The sequence below is a fragment of the Drosophila rhopaloa genome, unplaced genomic scaffold (genome assembly GCF_018152115.1).
Source record: "Drosophila rhopaloa isolate 14029-0021.01 unplaced genomic scaffold, ASM1815211v1 contig_159, whole genome shotgun sequence".
Lineage (NCBI taxonomy): Eukaryota > Metazoa > Arthropoda > Insecta > Diptera > Drosophilidae > Drosophila > Drosophila rhopaloa.
The window spans coordinates 790131-810548 of NW_025335038.1; the positions used below are offsets into that span (position 1 = coordinate 790131).

At 43.4% G+C, this 20418-nt stretch overlaps 2 protein-coding genes across 2 annotated transcripts in view; both read right to left on the reverse strand.

Annotated features, from left to right (window-relative positions):
* Positions 1-2976, reverse strand: part of LOC108037244 (pneumococcal serine-rich repeat protein) — a 129731-nt gene extending 126755 nt beyond the window's left edge. The window contains 1 exon segment of the mRNA XM_044457468.1: positions 2229-2976. The gene's annotated coding sequence lies outside the window, so the exon portion shown is untranslated.
* A 3985-nt stretch (positions 2977-6961) lies between these two features.
* LOC108053550 (homeodomain-interacting protein kinase 2) overlaps positions 6962-20418 on the reverse strand; it is a 39898-nt gene continuing 26441 nt past the window's right edge. The window contains 10 exon segments of the mRNA XM_017136245.2: positions 6962-10468; positions 10572-10896; positions 10962-11929; positions 12479-12949; positions 13083-13312; positions 13375-13968; positions 14040-14791; positions 14858-15178; positions 15246-15358; positions 15361-15534. Of these exon segments, the coding sequence (XP_016991734.2) occupies positions 10753-10896; positions 10962-11929; positions 12479-12949; positions 13083-13312; positions 13375-13968; positions 14040-14791; positions 14858-15178; positions 15246-15358; positions 15361-15534 (3767 nt within the window). The 3' untranslated portion in view covers positions 6962-10468; positions 10572-10752.

A 20418-nucleotide genomic window follows, 5' to 3' on the forward strand; every position in this document is an offset into this window, starting at 1 on the left:
GAGTTAATTACAATCTTTAAGAATTCTAATCTATAATTAAAGAAAAGCAAATAAACTCAAATCTTTCATTCCAAAAAGAGAGTATATTCGAGTTCCCCGACAATTAGTTCCCTGAAGAATGGGAAAAGAATAGTTTCATTTGATAGGTATTGATAAACACAATAAAACTGTTTTTACTTTTCAAATATTTAATTTTTAAAATCGTATAAAGCGATTGTGGGGAAAGGGTTTTAACAAATTGAGATGATCTGTGCAAAATGTTTCTATTGACTCGGCTATTGATTATGCTATGCTCTATTTTTTTTCAAAGAACAACAATAATTTTCTGACCTTAATTTGGCTTACAAAAAATTACAGGAAAACAGTTAGAGGAAAGGGTTTGGAATGCACTCAATTGTGTTAACCGAATTCGAATATTAGAGAATAAATATTGACAATCATTCTCTGGGGTTTTGTTTGGTTCCCTCAAGATTTTTATAATTTCCGACTTCCTTCTGGATGATTTGTATTTCATTTCATCATTTATGAGCCGCGAAGAGTGTGGGAGAAAGATTGGGGCCTGAAAACTCGTTAACTCTTTTGCTTTGTGTCTTCGGTTAGGCAATTTGGCTCTAAACTGACCTAAACCAGCCCACTACTAATGAGCCATTAACACGCTTATCTCACAGGGTAAGCAACATGACTTAAAGACCGAAAAGACCTGGCCAAAATTGGCCACGCACATGAGATGGGATTTTTATTTTGGCCCAAAGAGGCTCGGCACGTGAGCTTTAAAAGCCAAAACACTTTGGGGTCAAGCCGGGGAAAATGAAAATGAAAGAGCTGAGCGGCGCGAGTGGAAAATAATATGAATTTCCTCAATTAGATTTCCCAGTCGCTGACCCCAAACCAGGCACGATATAGTGGGAGGGGGGAAAACGAAGGAAACCCGGGGAAAAGACGAATGCAAATCGCATTAAGACGCGCATTTAATCTGCTCCAAGGCATCGCCTTAACCCCGCCCCAAGGAAAAAGGGGAAAACTGGTGGGATAGGAGGCAGGGTGGGTGCGGACAGGGGGTGGGAAATCTAGGAAGAGGGCACTAAAATGTTGCCTTAAACGATTTTCCATTTTCCGCTGGGTCAGCGGGTCAGCGAGTGGGCGAGCGGGAAATCGGGAAAGCGCTCGAGATGAATGCAATATGGAAATCAATAAATAAAACTACATTTTCATTCAAGAGCAAAGCGAGGAAATGTTTGTGGGAAAAGGCCAAAGAAAACGCTGTTCAAGTGTCGTCTCCGAAAATGGAAAATCTCTCTTCTTTGCAGTGGAAAGCAATATAAATAAATAAAACGAGAGCGTCAGACCCTCTTTAAAATTTGTTTATTGAAAACTGCGATGGAAATTGAAGTGCGAAAGAGAGGCATACTCGAAAAATAAAGGATCCTTTAATTGGCTCCTTTGCATTTTTAAACAAAAGTGATATATAAACTATATATAACTTTTAAAAGTCACATGTTATAAGTTTACAAAAAATAGTATTTAAATTATTTATAGAAAAGTTATGATGAAGTATGAAATTATGCAAAAGTAAATCCTCTCTCCCGTTATGTCACATGCTTTTTACCTTTTCTCCACTCGTTTATCGCATTTTTCTTCGCTTTTTTGTATTGCTGTTTCTTTCACCCGATTGCACTTTACCAATATCAAAAAAAAACCGATTGATAGATAAATAAGAATCAACCCACGCACATCAATAAAAACAACAACAATTCACAGTTACAAACGCACACAGAAAAGTGTAGAAAGGCGAGAGAGAAGAAGAGCGGAAGAGAGCAAATATTATCGCAGTTATTACGAAATCGCAATCGAAACATAACGGTAGATAGCAAAAGCACCAATACAATAAAAATAATTTGGATAGGTAAAGAAAGGGGAGGAAGAGTGGGTGGTTAAAGTAGAAACCAACGATCGTTTCATCTCTCTCGCTCTCACACTTGCTGACTGCACAAATTGCAGTTAAAAGAAAAAAGCAGAAAGACAAGAAGAAAGACAAAGAGTAACTGGCCAAGAAGAAGAGAACAACAAGTCAAGAACAAAATAGAAGAAAACACACACACACACATGCATATAGAACAGAAAGAGAGCCGAAAAGGAGAAGGCGAAACATTCTCCTTTTTTTGCCCACTTGGACTTAATACTAATTCATATAAATTTAGAAGCATTTCCAGTTATAAAAACAAACTCACTTTTATTTTTGGCAGCCACGCATGCGCCGAATGAGAATTTTCTGCTCCTATAGATTCCAATTGGAATTTGTACCCCGGCTGCAAAAACTGTTTTTTTTTTGCTTTTGCTTTACTTCCACACTCACATACACACACATGCAGCGGCACATACAAGTGCACGCACTGCAGTCTGCTGCGTTTTTCAAACCAAAAACTTAATTTTACTTTTAGGCCATCTCCTTCGGGTTGTTTTTCTATTAATTTTCTCACTTTTATATGTCGTAGTAAATTTTAAAGCCTTCTTTTTTTCGGCTTCCTTAATATTTTTCACAAGCACTTTTTAGCGACGCCAACACACACATGCACACGCACACACATGGCGAGGATGAGAAAGAGAGCGAGAGCAAAATTTCGGAATTTCCGTTGCTTCCTTATTTCGCTTATTTCCTTTTAGCCGTTTATTTTTTATTCTGCCTCTTTTTTGGCACTTTTTAGCGGCTGAATTGTTGGCAATTTACTTGTACAAACCAAAACATTTAACACGATTTAAGACGCGGCGATTACGTTAAAAAACCGAACAATTAAACACAAATCAAAGTTGGCTTGCTTCTGTTTCCTTGGCCCTACCCTTTTTGGCGGACTTTTATCCGTTTATCATCGTAGAATTAATAACATTAACACATATATTTGTTTATCATGTCGCAAATTTTGTTTAATTTGCTCCGCACGCGCGCCGCGAACCTCCCGCAACAAAAATAAAATTTAGAGTGACCGTTGTGGCCCGTTCGGAAAACACTACCACCGACAAAATCAAAGTGACCAGAACAGACCCCTCGAAACAAACCGTACTCGCTGGAGGTGGTTTAGAGCTCTGCTAAAGAAGCGGTGCTGAGAAGCAGTGTCACAAACCTCTTTACACTGAGGAAAAAGCCAACTATAGAAAAGTAAGCAATGCTTGCTGATTCAGAGTTTTTTATGCAAAAAATGATACCGATCTTGAAATGAAATGCCCATAGATGATTTTGGTCTAAAACTGTTATCTGCATTAAAATGTTTATTATAGTAAATGTATATTTTATATTAAATGTATATTTTACTTTGAAGTTTCCAATGGCTTTCAGGAAGGTGACCCAAAACTCCACTTCAAGCGTTTATATGTAGGTAAACTTCAAGCCCCAAAAAGTAATGCCCCATTAATATTTGTTAATCCCCCTGATTAAATTAAAACACCAGATAGTCAATTCTTTTTTGATAATTTTGTGTTTTGTATTTGTTATTTGTTGTCGTTTTTTGTATCTCTTTCTTTTTTTGTTCTTTTCTTTTGTAAGTTTATATAATTTGGTTTACTTTGATAGCGTTTGTTTCCATATACACAAATACATTTAAGTATATAATGATACGCGCCTTTAGCGCATATTAAATCATGTTCGTTTCATATATAGACATTTATTTGTAATTGTTTGTTGTGGCTGTAGGTTACTACACGTTTATCCTTTTAGGCGTATTTACGAGAGTATGTAATTATCATAATTTATATGCATCTGCATCTGTGAGTGGGTGTATCTGCATCTGTATCTGAATCTGGGTCCGTGTAAGTGTTTGAGTGGGGCTTAGCTATAGCGTTCTACATTCACAATTCTTAATTAATCCGTTTTTTTGTATATATTCTCTTTAAAGTGTAAAGACACTAAATTTCACAATGTTCGATTTGTTTCTCTACGTCCTCCGAAATTCCCGCAGGATGGGATTGGGGGTATTCCAAGCCAGAACTAGCCGAAAATCATTTGAGGGACTAAACTTGGTTAGTCGAGTGTTGGTTGTGGTGTCAATGTGTCAGAGTATGTAAATAATTTACGAAAATGTTTGGGCTTATTTATCTCATGTATGTATATAATTTCTATTATTATAAAATCTCTAAACAGCCATAAAAGTCAAAAGTTCTTAATCATATCTATCAATTATCTAGACGCTTTTACACTGCCACTAAGTTGACGTAACTTGAGTTAATCATTATCTTTATCGTAATATTTATTTGTATGTTTAGCTTAATTGCTGCCTAACTCTCATGAAATCGGAACTCGATTGTTATAGGTTTATCTGTTGGTTAGGGGGAACTCTATACATAAATACAAACGTTGCGGCTCATTCTTTCGTTTAGTTCGATTGAATTTGGATTTGGTTTTGCTTTTGCTTTGGTTTGGTCTCGAGACGTTCAATTAAATTTATTTACTACGATTACTTGTATTCGATAAATTAGCTGGCCACCTTATCTTTGTGGGGGCCCCTCAAAAAGGTACGCATATCCGATTAAGACAGAGAGATATACTTATTACTTCGAGTATATATATTTTGATTCGCATACAACTAAACGCTAGTATCGATAGCTTATCAAGTACAATGCTAAATGTATCGGTGTGCTTGGTTTTTGATATAAGTTTGAATTTCATTTCCGTTTCATTATCCTTTCGATTTCGATTTCCTTACGCCTAAATAAGAGAGGACACCAAGTAAAAACATTCAGTACACATTCATAGATACGAGTAGAATACAAAAAAGTCGATTAATTACGATTAGAGATTGGTGTGGTTGAGTGTTGGTGAATACATGGAATAGTTGATGTTGGTGATTCTATAAGGAGGAGTTGAATTAGAGGAGTCACGTGTGAAGTGTTGGTGAGTTTTTGGTGCTGGTGAATCCATTTAGAATTGTGTTGGTGAGCTAACTTTGACGGGTGAACTGTTGGTGAAATTTGTATATAGTGTTGGTGAGCTAACTTTGACTGGTGAAGTGTTGGTGAAATTTGTATGAAGTGTTGGTGAAATGGTAACTCCATGTTTAGTTGTGTTGCAGTATTGGTTAGTTGACTTTGACATCTAGAAGTTTTGGTTGGTGAGTTGACTTTGACGAAACGACTGGTCAAGGTCAAATCTCTTCGTTGGCGATCGAAAACATTAATTTGTTGCGGGTTGCGTTCTTGGGACAGGAGCTTCTGGTTCCACATTGCCCGGCAATTCGTTGTTGTCTAACCCAGGGTTCCCTTGATCAAATCTGAGGTCGGGGATTCGTAATCGTAATCTTAGGTAGGTTTTTACAAGTGCTAGGGGAGTCAAGGTCGTACATATGAATATGACTTGGTGCCCACGCGAAAACAAACCCTATATCCTAACGGTGTGGTGAGTGATTCAGTGTGTGTGTTTATGAGTGGTGTGTGCGCGCGCTTTGATTATCCGTCTTTGGTTTACTTCCTTTCACTTTGTAATCGAATGCAAAGCCTGGCCTCTAGTCGCTATTTTCGCTAATCATATATGTATGTATATGGATATCGGTAGTCTCTACTCGAGTTCGTATATAAAAATATTTAAGTTCTTTAATCTGAAACGCGCAACCGCCCAAAGTGCGGACTGCCACCGCTATAAGTACATCTATATTTCGTATATGTCGTTTATAAAAAGCAAATCCCATAAAAGTGCTCTCTCTGATCTATTAAAACATATATTGTTTCGATTACGTTTGCATCACCCAATGACGACTATTCGTCTCTGGCGCTTTCAATTTCACGCTTGTTTTGAAATCAGCAAAAAGGTACGATCATTTTAAATTCAATATCTTTACCGTTAGCCGTATATGTCTTAGCGTGTATATGTCTATGAGTATGATCTCAGCTTTAGCTGCTATTTATCATATTTCGTGTATATATATAACGTATATTGTTGTCTGTTGTTTGGTTTTTCTTTAGGTAGGAAATATGCTAGTCTTATAAATTTCACACATCAACATTTCGGTTATCGTTAAGATCTCTCCTCTTTCCTAGGAAATAATTTCTTAGTTAATAAAATATATCCGCATATATATCATAGATTAATCTGTGGTAATCTGTGTGTATTAAAAACATCTAATGTCAATCCGAACCACAATTTTTTAAGAGAGTTTTAGAAAGTTCTTCAAGTGAAGGAAACACGAAGAGTATATCGTTATCGTAATCCGTAATTAAGTTACTGGTAGCCTACTAAGTCGGTTTTATCCGTATCATTATGCTAAGTTGGAGAGGGCCCCTGCTAATTGTTTGGATCTCGCTCCAGCTGTCCGAAGTGCGTGTTTCAGTTGTTCAGGTCCAGCTCAAACGAAAGAAATCTAATTATGGACGGGTTCTTATCAATCTTGTTTGTCAACTCCTCAATTCTCCCATCTGGTTATTACAGATTGGTTTGAAATTTCCGGTTCCGGTTCGGTTGGGGCTTCCTTCGTTCTCTAACTTGCCTTGTTTTTCGTAAATGCAAAACAAAATATCTTTACTTTCCGGTAAAAGCTCATCAATTGTTGGTCAATCAAACAACTTCGTGGGGGGTGGTTCAAAGTTCAAAGTTCAGGGTTCGAGGGGCGTGGCGGGGCGTGCGAAATCAATCTATAATCTGCAGAAACCTGGTTGGTCTTTAACTAAATCTAAATCAGCTGAAGCTAGCCTCTTTCGGGGACCTACTAGTCGGTCCCCCAACACTAAAATTAAATTGTTGCACAATTGCTTTGACTGGCCGATCGATATCTATATTATTGCACAATAACTACGATTATTATTAAGTTCATTCACTAATCGGTTAAACTTAAAAATTATTTACTCCTTTGTAATTTGGTGGGATATATGTTGTATTTGTTGTTGTTCATTATCATCATCTCCGTTTGCTTTGATTATATGATCTTAAAAGCACTAAAAAATGAAATAAAAATAAAAATAATAGAACTGAAGTGAAACGAAAGGATACGATATCTGTTTACATATATTTACGATTTCTGTATTTTGTAGGATATATAAATCTGCTAATAGTAAGCAATATATATGATTTATGTTGTGGCTATTTTCTGTTATACATTTAATGATATATTAAACAAAGTTAAGCAAAGAAACAAAGTAAATTAAAAGTAAATTTAAATGGTTAAAATAGTACAGTAAGGGCAACTCATCCTCAGTATGATTAAACAAGTACATATGAAATATTGTAGTAAACACCGATCAGCATTTATCGCTCTATAGTATCGTATATCATAATTTTTTTTGTTTGTTGGAAGTCGAGAGGACGACGAGTACAAATATTAAGGCTACACAGTTAAAACATTTCTCTTTTAAATATATACGTATATTAGAGTGTTCGTGTGGATCGCCACCTCTGAATCCCTCTTAAATACAAATCCTCCGACAGTGGGCCACAAAAGTCTGCGAGCGACCAAGACCCAGCTGACTGCTTATTGAGTGTTTAATATAAGTTTAATTTGTTTGTCGGTTTTTTCTAAATATAAATGTAATTTGTTGTTTGTAATATAAATTTAATTTGTCGTTTAATATAAAGTTAATTTGTTTGTTTGTTGTTTTCATAAGTCTATTAACGTTTCGTTTTTGTTACATTTAAAGCGTTCTTGATTTGTTTTCTTGTTTTTTTTTTTCGATTTTGCTTTCTTTTTGATGCTCCTAAACATTGAGTAGAAAGTGAAGAAAAGTTCCTCTGCCGTCGCAGATATTTAGCATATTCGTTTATAATATAAATTTGCACACTGAGTGGGTGCAGGACAAGAAACGCAAATCGGAAACACAGATCTCAACTTTTCCGCTGACATACTACACGGTCACACAGCTGTTTTTTTATTCAATATCCATGCTTATTTAACTATATATATTTTAGTTGAATGGTCCATAAAATTTCTATAAAAAAAGAACTTGTTGAATACATCTATTTCTATTATCTAGATAAGGTTCTCTCGACTTTAAACAAGAATCTTAAATCTGCCGAGCTGTGTTTTTCGCTTATTGTTTATTACAATTGTTAGCTGCTGGTTGCCGTTATTGTTTATACACAAAATATATCGATAATTTTTTGTTTTTTGCATTTACTCGTATATATTCACAACACTAACGTTTCTTAATTACGCTTATGCATGCTATATTCCCATCCTTCTCCTACTACAAAAAGTGTTATTTCTCGGTTGTTAAAAAGTTGTTGTTTACTTGGTTAAAAAAACGATTTGTTGTCGTGCTAATGCTATTGAATCCTGCACACTAATTAGTTAACATATAGATGCATATTCCGTATCCGTATCGCAATTGGTTATTCATAATTTTAGGTAATTTCTATTCGCCGCCGACGACGACGACTGACAAAAAACTTTCGCTCGCTTGTTAAAAACTACATCACAATAATTATATGCTAGATCCTTTCCTTTCGGAGTTAATTCATTCCGATCCCGAAATCGCTACTGTACACAGCTGAACTAGGAAGGGGCGGAGGATGGGGCGGGTGCTCCCTTAGCCGGTTAAATTAACTTCTGACCTGTATCAGTATCAGTATGTATTTCTTTATATAGGAAGTGCCACCCTCCAAGTGCCGATTTCCCAATATCACGTTAACTCAACTGAGAAATCGTCGCCAGGAGAACGAAAAAATTAGTTTCTGCTCGGTTATTTTATACGCGACAAGTTAAGTTAATTCTAACTACGAAATACTTTAGGAAACCTATTTAACAAGATTTAGTTTATATTTTATATATAGGATTTAGTGGGCGTGTTTAAAGTAAGCCAGGTTTGTACAAAATTGCATTCTCTATTTACAAATTTTCTCTGGGGAAAAGCCTAAAACAAGGGGTTGTAGTGGGGTGCAAACGCTAAAAGCCTAAACTGCTAGATTGCTTCTTATTTATGTTTGGTTTTGTACTTTAGTAAACCTTCTCATGCGCTTCCCTAGTCGAAAGAATAACTAAAACGCAGATCTTGTTTTTTTGGGACACAGATGGGTTAAAAGAAATGTGATATTTTAAAATTAAACGGACTGCAGATTAAGGCCGGTTTCTCCACTGCGAGTTAACATTTCAACAATTGATGAACAACAATTTTAGCTGATTTGGCCAGACAACTGGAACCTTAACTCGCAGTCGGGAAACTGTTCCTTACTAGCGCTGATTTGTTTTAAAATCGGATTTTAGTTGGGCTCCGGCTAGCTCTAGTATCGATATCTATGCATTTATATACACTTGTTCCTATAATTATTTGTTGTTGCTCGTTAAACATAATTTAGAATTGTTATCTGTTAATCGTTAATCGTATTTGTAATTCTTTTCGCGGCTATTCCTATGAGTGAGTACGAGTGTGTAAAAAACGTTCGCCATTAAACCTCCTTGTCCCGCGTTATTCACTATATCTATGAGCTATGTAATTGTTAGGTTCTCTTTGTTGATATCTCCTAGGGTAATCTATTTTATTTGCTTTTTGTTTGCTAGTAAGGTTTTTGCGGTATTCAATTTGTTGTGGTTCTCTACTAACCTCGTCTAACTCTAATCCTGCGTCTTCATCTTCAGTTTCATCGTCTCGTCTTCTCATTTTGTTTTGTTGCTTGTTTGTGTAAAAGGCAAATTGCATAACAATGTTGTTTATTTGTTTTTCTGGTTGCTGTTGCATTTGTTGCTGCTGCTGCTGCTGTTAAGTTATCGTTTTCCTTTTCGGTTTTCTGAGGTACTTGCTAGGGAATTTCGAAGCTTTCTCTTACTGGCTCGCTGGCCTAATGTCGCAGTTGTCGGCGTGCCGTAAACTCTAGTTTTCTTCTGCTTTCTGGTTGATATATAGTATTCGTAATAATAGTGTTACATATGCATGTATATAATATATAAGTGGATTATAGAGAATATTATGTGGAAGTAATCAATAAAACACACAACACACAGTAATGAAACGCTTTTGTTTTGAAGAAAGACCACTCTTGATATGCCTCTAGTTAGCATAGTTTGAGGGTATAGAAGCTATAGCTGTAGTGTGTGTGCGGGTGTGGCGTTGTGCCTAAAACCACAACTTGCAAAAAGTTAGCCTGAGCACTGTACACCCAGCTGCGTGTAGGAGTGCTGTACATTTATTTTTAATATTATTTAAAAAAATAATAAAAATTAATAGTGGCAGAAATGGTAATCAATGAATGTGCGATCCTGCGGGATCTCAAAAAAAAACTAACTGAGAACTGGCGATGAGGTTGGGGACTTGGACATGAGCCTAATGTTGGCGGCGTGCTTTACGTGTTGCTGCCGTGTCTGAGGATGTGGATGCTGCTGCTGCTCCTGCTCCTGTTGTTGCTGCTGTGTCGTCGCTGCCAGCCTGCAACATGGAGTTGTTGTGGATGATGGTCTGCTGCATGAGCAGCATGAACCACCAGCACTGGGTCAGCTGCAACTGCTGTTGCTGCAACTCTTGGCTTTGCTCCGGATGGTCAACTGCCTCGCCCGAGGCCGCAAACGATCTGGGAATAGAAAAGGGATATTCGTCCATTAGCACCACGTTCGCGACTTGACAGACAAGTCTGAATCTAATTTCGGCTCGGCATCCCGGCACTTTCGACTCACTCGAGCGTTGAATCATTCAATTGGGCTCTAGCTCAAGATCATAACAACAGTGGGTGGTGGTGGTGTGCGGTGTGTGGTTGGGTGGTCTTGGTTCTTGGCCCATGGCTCTGGGTGGATGCACCTCGTCCTCGTCCCGCGTCTCTCCTCATCGCCCCTCTCCCCGTCACCTCCCTTCGTCGGCCTACTCAGCCCCATACCATATGTTGGTGGGCGCGAAGTGCGCCGCATGTTTGCTGGCGGCTACCTGTGCAGGACTGAGCGGTCCAAACTGGCTGTACTGGGTGGGTATCTGGATGTGCGCCGGCAGCGGATGTGATGGAATCACCTGGGGAGTAAATGAAACATCGGTTAGCTATCCTCTCACATTCATTACAATAGCACCGAACCCACCTGACGACTGGAGCTGTTGTGGGCCGGAGGTGGTGCCACCACCGCCCGGTTGGCGTAGGCATAGCTCGGCGCCGCCTGGGAAACAAACACCGTGGGCCGGCGGTAAATGTCGCCCTGCGCATATATGTCCGACTGCAACAAAGCGGCCGCCGCCGTCGAGGATGGCGATCCGCCCAGCGGTGTGCCGGCCTGGTGATGATGATGGCCATGGCTGTGGTGGTGCGGATGTGGGTGCGGGGCCACAGTCGATGGCGGAGGTTGCGTGGCTCCCGGCAACCCGACGCTGCCCGGTGGCGGCTGCGACGGCTGGCGGTAGACCTGCGGAGGACCCCACGATGGAGGACCCACGCTGGCCGCCGCCGCTGCAGCAGCAGCAGCCGCTGCTGCTGCCGCCGCGCTGATCGACGAGGATGAGGAGGCCGAGCTGCTCTTGGAGTGGGCCAAGGGTGGAACCACCGAGGCCGCATAGCTGATGGGGGCCACCGAGGGAGCCTCTCGCTTCGGATGGGCCAAAGGCAGCACGGCCACGCCTGCTCCCGAGGAGGTGGGAGCCCAGGACGAGCGCTTCGTGTCCAGCTGCTGCGGCGGAGCGGCTGCATACTCCGGGTAGAACTCGGCCGGCTCCTGCTTGGTGGGAATGTGCGGCAAGCTGGCGGAGGCCGGCGGCTGGCTGGGCACCTGCGGCTGGTAGCCGCACTCGCTCTGGGCCATGGCCAGGATGCGCTTCTTCTGCGACTGGCCGGGCTCGTACTTGATGCTGGGCTGCGGCTGTGGCAGCACCTGCTGCGGTGGTGGCTGCGGCTGGTACTGCTGCTGTTGCTGCTGCTGCGGCGGAGGAGCAGCCTGCTGCGGGACAGGCTGCTGCTGTTGTTGCTGGTGCTGGTGCTGATGGTGGTGCTTGGGACTTCCCACGGCGGCTGCGGCGGCAGCATGATGACGACGGCGGGCATCCTCCGGATCGTGGTCACCTACGGTTACGCATGGAATTACTAGCTGGACGTGCGATGACTTATGGCGACTGAGATGCGACTGAGATTGAGAGGAGCTGGGGCAGAGGACGGGGACGGGCAGGGGGACAGGGACAGGGACAAACTGAGCGGCGGTGGAGGAGGATGAGGAGGTGGGGGCGGGATGATGGGGGTGATGCTGATGGTGACTGGAAGTGGAAGCAGACGTGGAGGAGGACGTGGACGTGGCTTGGTAATGAGGATGCGTCGCCGGCTGAGAATGAGTCGGTGGCTGGGGCTGAAGCTGATGCTGAAGCTGCGATCCCGATCCCGATCCCGCTGCCGATCCCGCTCCCGTTCCTATTCCACTTCCACTCGCTGGCTGATGAGGCGGATTCAGATTCAGATTCAGATGATGAGACGGATTCAGATGATGAGGGTGGTGGTGGTTGTGGTGGTGACTACTGCTACTGTGGCTACTGTTACTGCTATGGCTACTGCTATGCTGGCTACCCTTGCCGCTGGCGGTTCCCAGTTGGTTCTGATTCGGGTTCTGAGTCTGGGCATTACCATAAGTGATCTGCTGTTGCTGTTGCTGCTGTGGATGTGGGTGCTGCTGGTGGGCACTGCTCCTGCTGCAGGACGAGCTGGGCGCGTGTTGGAGCAGGCTGCTGCTCGTCTGCGACTGGGCATGCGCCCGCTGCTTTAGCACCGGCACCTGGGCTCCTCCACCCTCGCCGCCCTCATCCTCGCTGTCGGAGATCGTGATCACGGCCGTGGGCGAGGGCGTGTCGTGGATGGTGATCGTCGGCTGCTTCACGTGCTGCGGATGCTGCGTATTCTGGGGATGCGGCTGCTGGGCATGCGGATGCGTCTGGTGGGCGTGGGCCGGCGGCTGTTGGTAGACCACTGTTCCTCCCACTCCTCCGTTGGCGTTGCAGTTGCTCACAATGTGGTGACCCGAGGAGGTGCTGTACGGTTGGGCATGGGCCACGGGCACATGATGGTGGTGCGAGCTCGACGAGCTTCCGTTCACAATATCTGGGGGAGGAAAGACAGCAAATTAGTAGATATCCTGCAGCACAGGCCTTCAGTTTCCATAGTCATTTCGATTGCAAGTATTAAATCGAAATAAACATGGCCTGGATCACTTTGGTATTCCATCTGCACTCACTGCTAGCGGAGGCAGCCGAGGAGGCCACCACCGATCCCGCACTGGCGCTGTAGCCGCCGCCATTGCCGTAGTTGCAGTTGTGGTGCGTGTGGTACTGCGGCGAGACGTGGGCGGTGCGCTGGTACCGCTGCTGGTGGGGCGGCGAGCTCTCCTTCACCCGCTTCTTCACCGGCGACAGCTGCTGGTGCTCCTTTTTCTCGTGGCGCGGCACGCGGTAAGAGTTGCCCTTGCTGGAAGACATAGATCGTCATGAGAATGGGTTGCCCCCAAAGGGTGTCTTGTAAATACTCACGCTATATGATGAGCCGGCGACTCCTTCTTGAGATCGTTGCGTGGCAAGTTGAGGTGGTGCTTGGGATAGATCTCCTCCACATTGAAAAGCGGCGTCGAGTCCACGATAAGCGAATGGGCGGGCGCCTGCTGGGGCCACGACGGCACCAAGGCCATCTGCCTGCCTGTCTGCGGCCAGGCAACTCCGCTGGCCTGCACCCGATTCGTTAGGACCATCCTCTGGCCAGAAGTGGGCTCCACCATGGACACTGGCACGGGCACGTTGACGTACTGCTGCGGCGGCACCTGCAGCGGGGGCTGCATGGTGGCACTGCCCACCACCACGTGCTTGGTGGGACTGGGCATCGTTTGGTAGGAGGGCGGGCACAGGATGTTCGACACCAGCTGGTGCTGGAAGCTGTCGTTCCGCGCCGGCGGATACTGCCGGGCCACACTGCGTCCGTTGTAGATCTGGTACAGTCCCTCGTAGGCCAGCGGACGACCGTCGCGCACGAGACGTTGCACCTGGCTGGTCAGCTGGTTGTTGATCGTGAACGTCATGTTCTCCGTGCTCGAGGGAACGAAGTTGGTCACCAGCGTCGACGCGGGTTGTACTCTGCAGGGGATAAAGGTATTTAATATACAATATTCAGACACAATCTTTTGGCAAAGAGCCTCGCTACTTACGTGTGGAAGTCGCCTCTGCGGCACACCTCCATCATCTGTACGGATGCCTTCACATTGTTGCAGTAGACATAGTCCACCAGATGGGTCAGACGCGTAAACGAGTGGTTCAACGCCTCGGCGGGCGTGAGTCGCCGCTCTTGGTCGATGGTCAGCATGCGCTTCAGCAGATCTATAAACTCCCGACGGTCCGTCTTCTCCGCCAGCAACTGGCCACCCTCCAGATCGGTGGGCACATTCACCTGTCCGATGTCGTCGAGGCAATTGAAGATGTACTTGCGCGCCTCCTTGCTCTTGGTGTTCGTCTCCGCCTCGTGCTCCTCGGTGGTCTTCAGCCGCCAGAAGGGGTACGTGGAGTCCACGTCGCGGTAGAAGAACTTGGAGGTCTTTGAGGCGCTGTTCAGCATGTGCTCCGTGGGCAGGCCCTGCGTCTGCGAGATGTAGCGGATCTGGTCGAACTCTGAGCTGCCCGGGTAAAGCGGCCAGCCGAGGAAGAGTTCGGCCACCACGCAGCCCAGTGACCACATGTCGATCGCCTCGCAGAAGGGCAGGCCCAGGATGATCTCGGGGGCACGGTAGTAGCGCGACTGCAGGTACGTGTTGCACACCGTCTTGCTCACATGCGAGGCGCTGCCAAAGTCGATCACCTTGACGCGGTAGGGCTGACGCACTGGGTCCACCAGCATGATGTTCTCCGGCTTCAGATCGGCATGGATCAGGCCCAGTTGTTTCAGCTTCAACAGGGCAGTCAATACCTGAATAAGCAGGATAAAGAGCAGTTTAGATCAGAGTTCAAATGGTTGGTAAACAATAGAAAATACCTGCTCCAAAATGGGCCTTATGTATTTGAGGGGCAGCGGCGAGAACTTGTTCTGCTTGAGGAAATCGTAAAGGTTCTGCTCCAGCATCTCAAAGACCAGGCAGGTGTGGTTCTTGTGCTGGAAGCACTCGAAGGCCCGCACAAAGTTGAACTCGTCGGCATTCTCCTGGCTGAGTCGCGAGAGGATCGAGACCTCGATCTGTCCTTGCCGCGCATACGAGGGGTGGTTCTTCAGGATCTTGATGGCCACGATCTCGGACGTGCCGCGCTTCCAGCACTTGACCACCTGGCCAAAGGTGCCGCGGCCCAAGAACTCCAGGACCTGCAAAAGAAAGGGGGAGAAAAAGGTTAAGATCGTGAACATACAGCTATGGAAACCGAAAACCCACCTCATACTCCGCCGATAGCGAGTAGAGCACCTCGTGCTGCACCAGCTGGTAGTCGCCATCGGCGCCACTACTTGACCTTTTGCTGGGGGGCTGCGTGTTGGCATGACCCCCGAGGTCGCGACCTTTGTGTGCGCCGTCTTGAGGCTGTTGATGGGCCCTGCTCCGTCTGATCCCGATCCTGCTCCCGCTCCCGATCCTCCAGATCCTGCTCCCGCTGCTGCTGACGAGTCCTGCTGCGCTGGCGGGCCGTGGCTGGAATTGTATGAGTCCACGCAGCCGCAATCACAATCTGAAAGAGTCGCAACAATGATACCAAAATTAGTTAATGGTCCAGTTGTTATCCTATAAGTGAGGTCTATTTGCTACCTCTTCTAAGTAATCTTCTTATGACTAAGGAGATCATTGTTCTCTGTATTTGACTTCTTTCCGCTTCTTTGTCGAGGAAAATTTCCTTTTGTCACCTTTTTCGGTTTCAGGCAATTTCGCTACCTCGCAATCGTGTCGTTGAAATGCAACTGAACGCAGTTCCCGCTTTTCATTCCGCCCCAGACCCACTCATATAAGGCACTCTCATGGCATATAGAATCTGTATCTGTGCACTCATCAGCATTTGCGACTTGTCAACGCCCCCAACAAAGCGGCGAAGAAAGCGCCGAAAAAAGGAAAACGTTATGGGAATTGGCCAACAATCATGAAGATGACTAAGTGAATGGGTGGATAGGGGGGGTTGAGGTGGAGATGGGCGACCGGGAAGTGGAGACATCGGCCAGACAATGAGGAAGGTGCGTGGATAATATTCATACGCCTGAAGCTCTATTAATAGAAACCTGTCCAAGCAGCAAACAAATTGTTTACACAGAACTTGCATTTATTTTTGAATATAGAAACTTTTTTAATTGTATTATTTAAAGTTATCAAGCCCTTATATAATTTTTGATTGTGTCCTAGTTAACTAATAAGAGATTTTAACTGAATGGCTCTAATTTAGAACTAACATTCTGCCAACCATCTGGCGACCCATCCATCCACTTTGCCTGACTTCCCGCAGTTGGGCAACTAAAAATAGAAGCAGTTAAGTAGCCAGCTCCATAACAACCTCCTAACCTCGGTTGCTACTTCTTCACGTGTTCCCATAACTTAATTAATTTACGTCAAAGGACATTTGATATGAAAGGAAGCGAGGGGCATAAAAATAGCGAAAGGAAAACGGCGAAGGGGAGAAACAATCCCACGCACTCTGGGCCAATTATATACGCCAGGGAAAGGAAAAAGCGGTTTCCTGGGACAACCAGAAGGTTCATGTGGGCGTGGTCAGCCTGGGAAAAGCAAAACTGGACATCGGCGAGGAGTGAAAGGCAATCAAAGCTAAAATTAAGGACACACGCGATGAAAACGGAGACGTGCGGTGGGAAATTTATGGCACTAACTTGAGGCCGCCTCAGCAGTAAATGAAATGAAAACTAAATGCAATAAATTATGCAAAATGGAGCCAAAAGAAAAAAGTTGAAGTCCAAGTTGAAATCCGAAATTGAAATGGAAAGGCAAGCAGTTAGTGGAGGTCATCGCGAAGGCAAAAGTCGGCGGCGGAGGCAGCGAAGGTCAAATCGAAGGTTGCCCAGTTTCCAAGCCTCCCCCCTCCCCTCCCACTGCCTTTCGCCCCATCTGCCCCACAATTCGATTGCCCTCTCTGTTAGAAAAGTTCTGTCCCTGGCAAGGACTTCTTGCACAACGCTCACGTGGCAACAGCACTAGCTGCATCATCCTGCCACCAGCAACAAGTTATGTGAAAGCACTAGGAGAAATTCTTTCATGAACTGGGAGATATTATATACAAATCAGGGAGTATTGCAGTATTTTGTTTTGTATAATTTTTTAAACTATTTGGGAACCATAACTGACATTTATTAAATTTATATATAAATAAAAAAAAAAAAAATATTGGTGAATGAAATTGCTTGTAGTACCTTGCATACCGAATAATATTTTCGATTATAAATTTATCTAAGCAATAAATTAAGTTTCTAATCAATTTCCATCATTTTCTTTTGCAAGTGCACATCCAGCACAAAAGTTTGCCATCGCTTTGACATCATATGTCCCTCGGGTTACACAACGCTAGTAAAAAAAAAAAAAAAGGAAATAATAAAACCGATTTTGTTTACGCAAATCTCAGCAGCAGTAGCTGAAAATGAGAGATGCGGAGGAGATGCAGCCACATCGGAGGCGGCGGCAGCGTCAAAGTTGCAACGTGACGCAGTTTTAGCAAACAAAACGAATCTGCGCTGCCTGCGGTTTCTATTCGTATTCGTATTTGTGCTTTAGCTTCCCCCTTCTCGGCGCTTTTGCAATTTCTGTGTCTGTTGCATAAAAGATTCAGCCAACTGTAAATGGGGGCGGAGGCGGATGAGTGTGGGGGTGCATGAACCTAAAAGGGGGCGTCGTATCGAATGATTTGCGGGGCGTTTGCCCGGTACATCCGATCAACTCTCGTAGCTCCGAAATCGAATTGAGCTTTATGCAAACAAAAAATGCATAACTACTATATTACATGTTTGATTGAAGTAGGATTTGCTTTTTTTTTAATTGTATTACAAATAGGAACATAGTGATAATCGTATTGTTTTCAGTGCTCGATTCGTATCATAATCAGTTACCCCATATATTTCTGTACCTAGATTTATGTTATGGATTCTATAAATATTTATATAATATAAATATATTTTATATAAAGATCATAAAACTACAGTTTAAAAAGTTTTCTTCATTCTTTCCTGATAAAGCTAAATATTGTATATGAATTTTAATACACCACTGTGGCCTTCTTGAAAAGTTTATTCCCCTTGAAGTATAAAAGTTCGCAAAGTTGTGTACCATTTTTTAAATTCCGCAAAACATTAACCCTTTGGTGCCCAGAGGCCACTCTGATACCGCTATCGCTGGCGGTGGGTGTTATCGGTTAATGGTCGATCGCACAACAAGTTCATTGCGGTTTTTAAGCAGAAAACTGATAAATGCCAGGCACTGTGTGACTGGATGCGAAATGGGGTTGGGTTGGGTTCGGATTGCTCGACTTCACAAAGGGTTTTTGTCGGCGTAATTGTAGTAATCACATTGCACAACTGCACACAGCCAGCCAGTCAACAACTACAAGCTTATTTATAGAGCCCACGTGCTATAATTGCTCAAATTTTCGATTATGACATTTGTGGGAGATTGTGTGGGATAAGTCGGAGGATGATGAATTATCAAATATATAATTGACAAAAAATGTTACCTCTATTGTTTATTTTTGTAGCTGTATTTTAGAGAAAGTTTTGAGAACTTTTTTTGGCTTTATGGCCGCTGACTTTCCTCCACTTAATTTATATGCAACTTGGTTTTTTAGCCCCTTTTATGGTTTCAAAACGAAAATGCAAATTCACCACTTTAGTTTTTGTGCTTTTGTGAAAATGCAGCCAAAAACCATGCAGCGGAAGTTTAACAAAGCGAAAAACGAGCATAATTATATTGCCAGCGAGAAATTCAAAATAAATTATTTACAAAACGGAAGCGGAAAGGCGTTAAATGAAAAAAAGAGGGAAGACAAACGGGCTGAAAAACAATAATACAATATCAGGCGGAGGTGCGAGGGAGAAAGCGGGCTAAAAGCAACAGGTTAGTTGGCTTGGACCCAACTTGTCTGAACTCCGGCTTTAGCTTTAGCTTTGGGTCCGGGGTCTATAGCTCCTCCTCCCCCTCCTGTTGTTGTTGTTGTTGTTGCTGTGCGTTTGCCGCATATTAAATGCGCTGATTAATCGACGCAAACAATAAACAAGGGACGGGGAAAATGAAAAGAGACGGTCGAGAAAATCGAGGACAAAACCCGGGAGCAGCTTACACTGAAAAGCAATTCAAAGGTAACATTTTAAATACGCACTAATATCGATAGATAAACTAAATTTTTTAGGGTTTAAAACTCATATCAAAACCTGAATGCAAATAAAATAAAAAATTCGTTAAGAATTTGAATAAACTGAATTATGCTTAAAACAATACTGTTGTTCCAACCACATTTAGAGACTATCTTTAACGATTTCTGAGAATTTGGATCACTCATCATGATTTCATTGCCGAAAAAATAATATTTTAAAATAAATTTTGAAAGAAACAAGCAAAAGTATCTAAAATGGTATTTCCGTTTAAAAAAACAAAAATTTGTTTGTATTATCAAATTCTATAAACAATTTGAAATTTTTTGATAACCAGTCACCAAATATTTATTGTTTCTATGCATTCATCTTTTGCCAACAAGCCATTTGAAATGTATTGAAATCGTGGCTACTAAAATGGAATTTTTCCATATTATAATTACACTATACTATTATTTGATCGAAAAACAGGAATTAAGGCAACAGCAATGAAATCATATTGCTGTAATACTATAATTTTGGTTGCGGTGTATTGCAAAATGACGAGGGGCTGGAAATGGGGTGGGGTCTTGGGGAGGGGCAAAAGAAGGGGGCCAGGGGGAAAGGCAGTATAAATATTTGTCGGTGCAATGAGAGCAATGCACGGGCAAGCATTTCCACTTGTCAACGCACCTGACGATGCCAACAACAACAACGGCAACAGCAACAACAATGGTGTGGCACCTACAAAACACGAACCTACAGACACGAACAACAACAACAAAAAAAAAACAAGTTCCAAAAGCAGCAGAAAAGAGGCAGCAGCGACAATTGCTCTGCCAACAATGTTGTCGGCGACCTCTCCACCCCCTTTTGCCCCTTCAGCACCCCCTCTACCCCCGCCCCACCCCCTCCAAACAGTATGAAATGGGAGCAGGCAGAACGTGCAAGAACAACGGAGAAAGTTTGCGATGAAATTCAAGAAAGAAGAAAGAGACGTGGAAGGCAGAGCAATTACCAGAAGCTTTCGTGATTCTTCTGCTGCTGCTGCTTCTTTTTCTGACTGTCATTATTATGGATGTGGCTGATGTTGCATGTGTTGCTGCAAGGCTTTCCACATGCATTGCCAATGCATCTAATGTTGCTGCTGTTGCTTCTCATTCTGTTTTGTATATATAATGTTGCTGTTGCTGCTAAGTTTTCCATAGTTGCTGCTGTGGTGGTTTCCACATGCATTGCTGCTGTTGCTGCTGTTGGTGTTGCTGCTGTTGTTGCTGTTGCTGCTG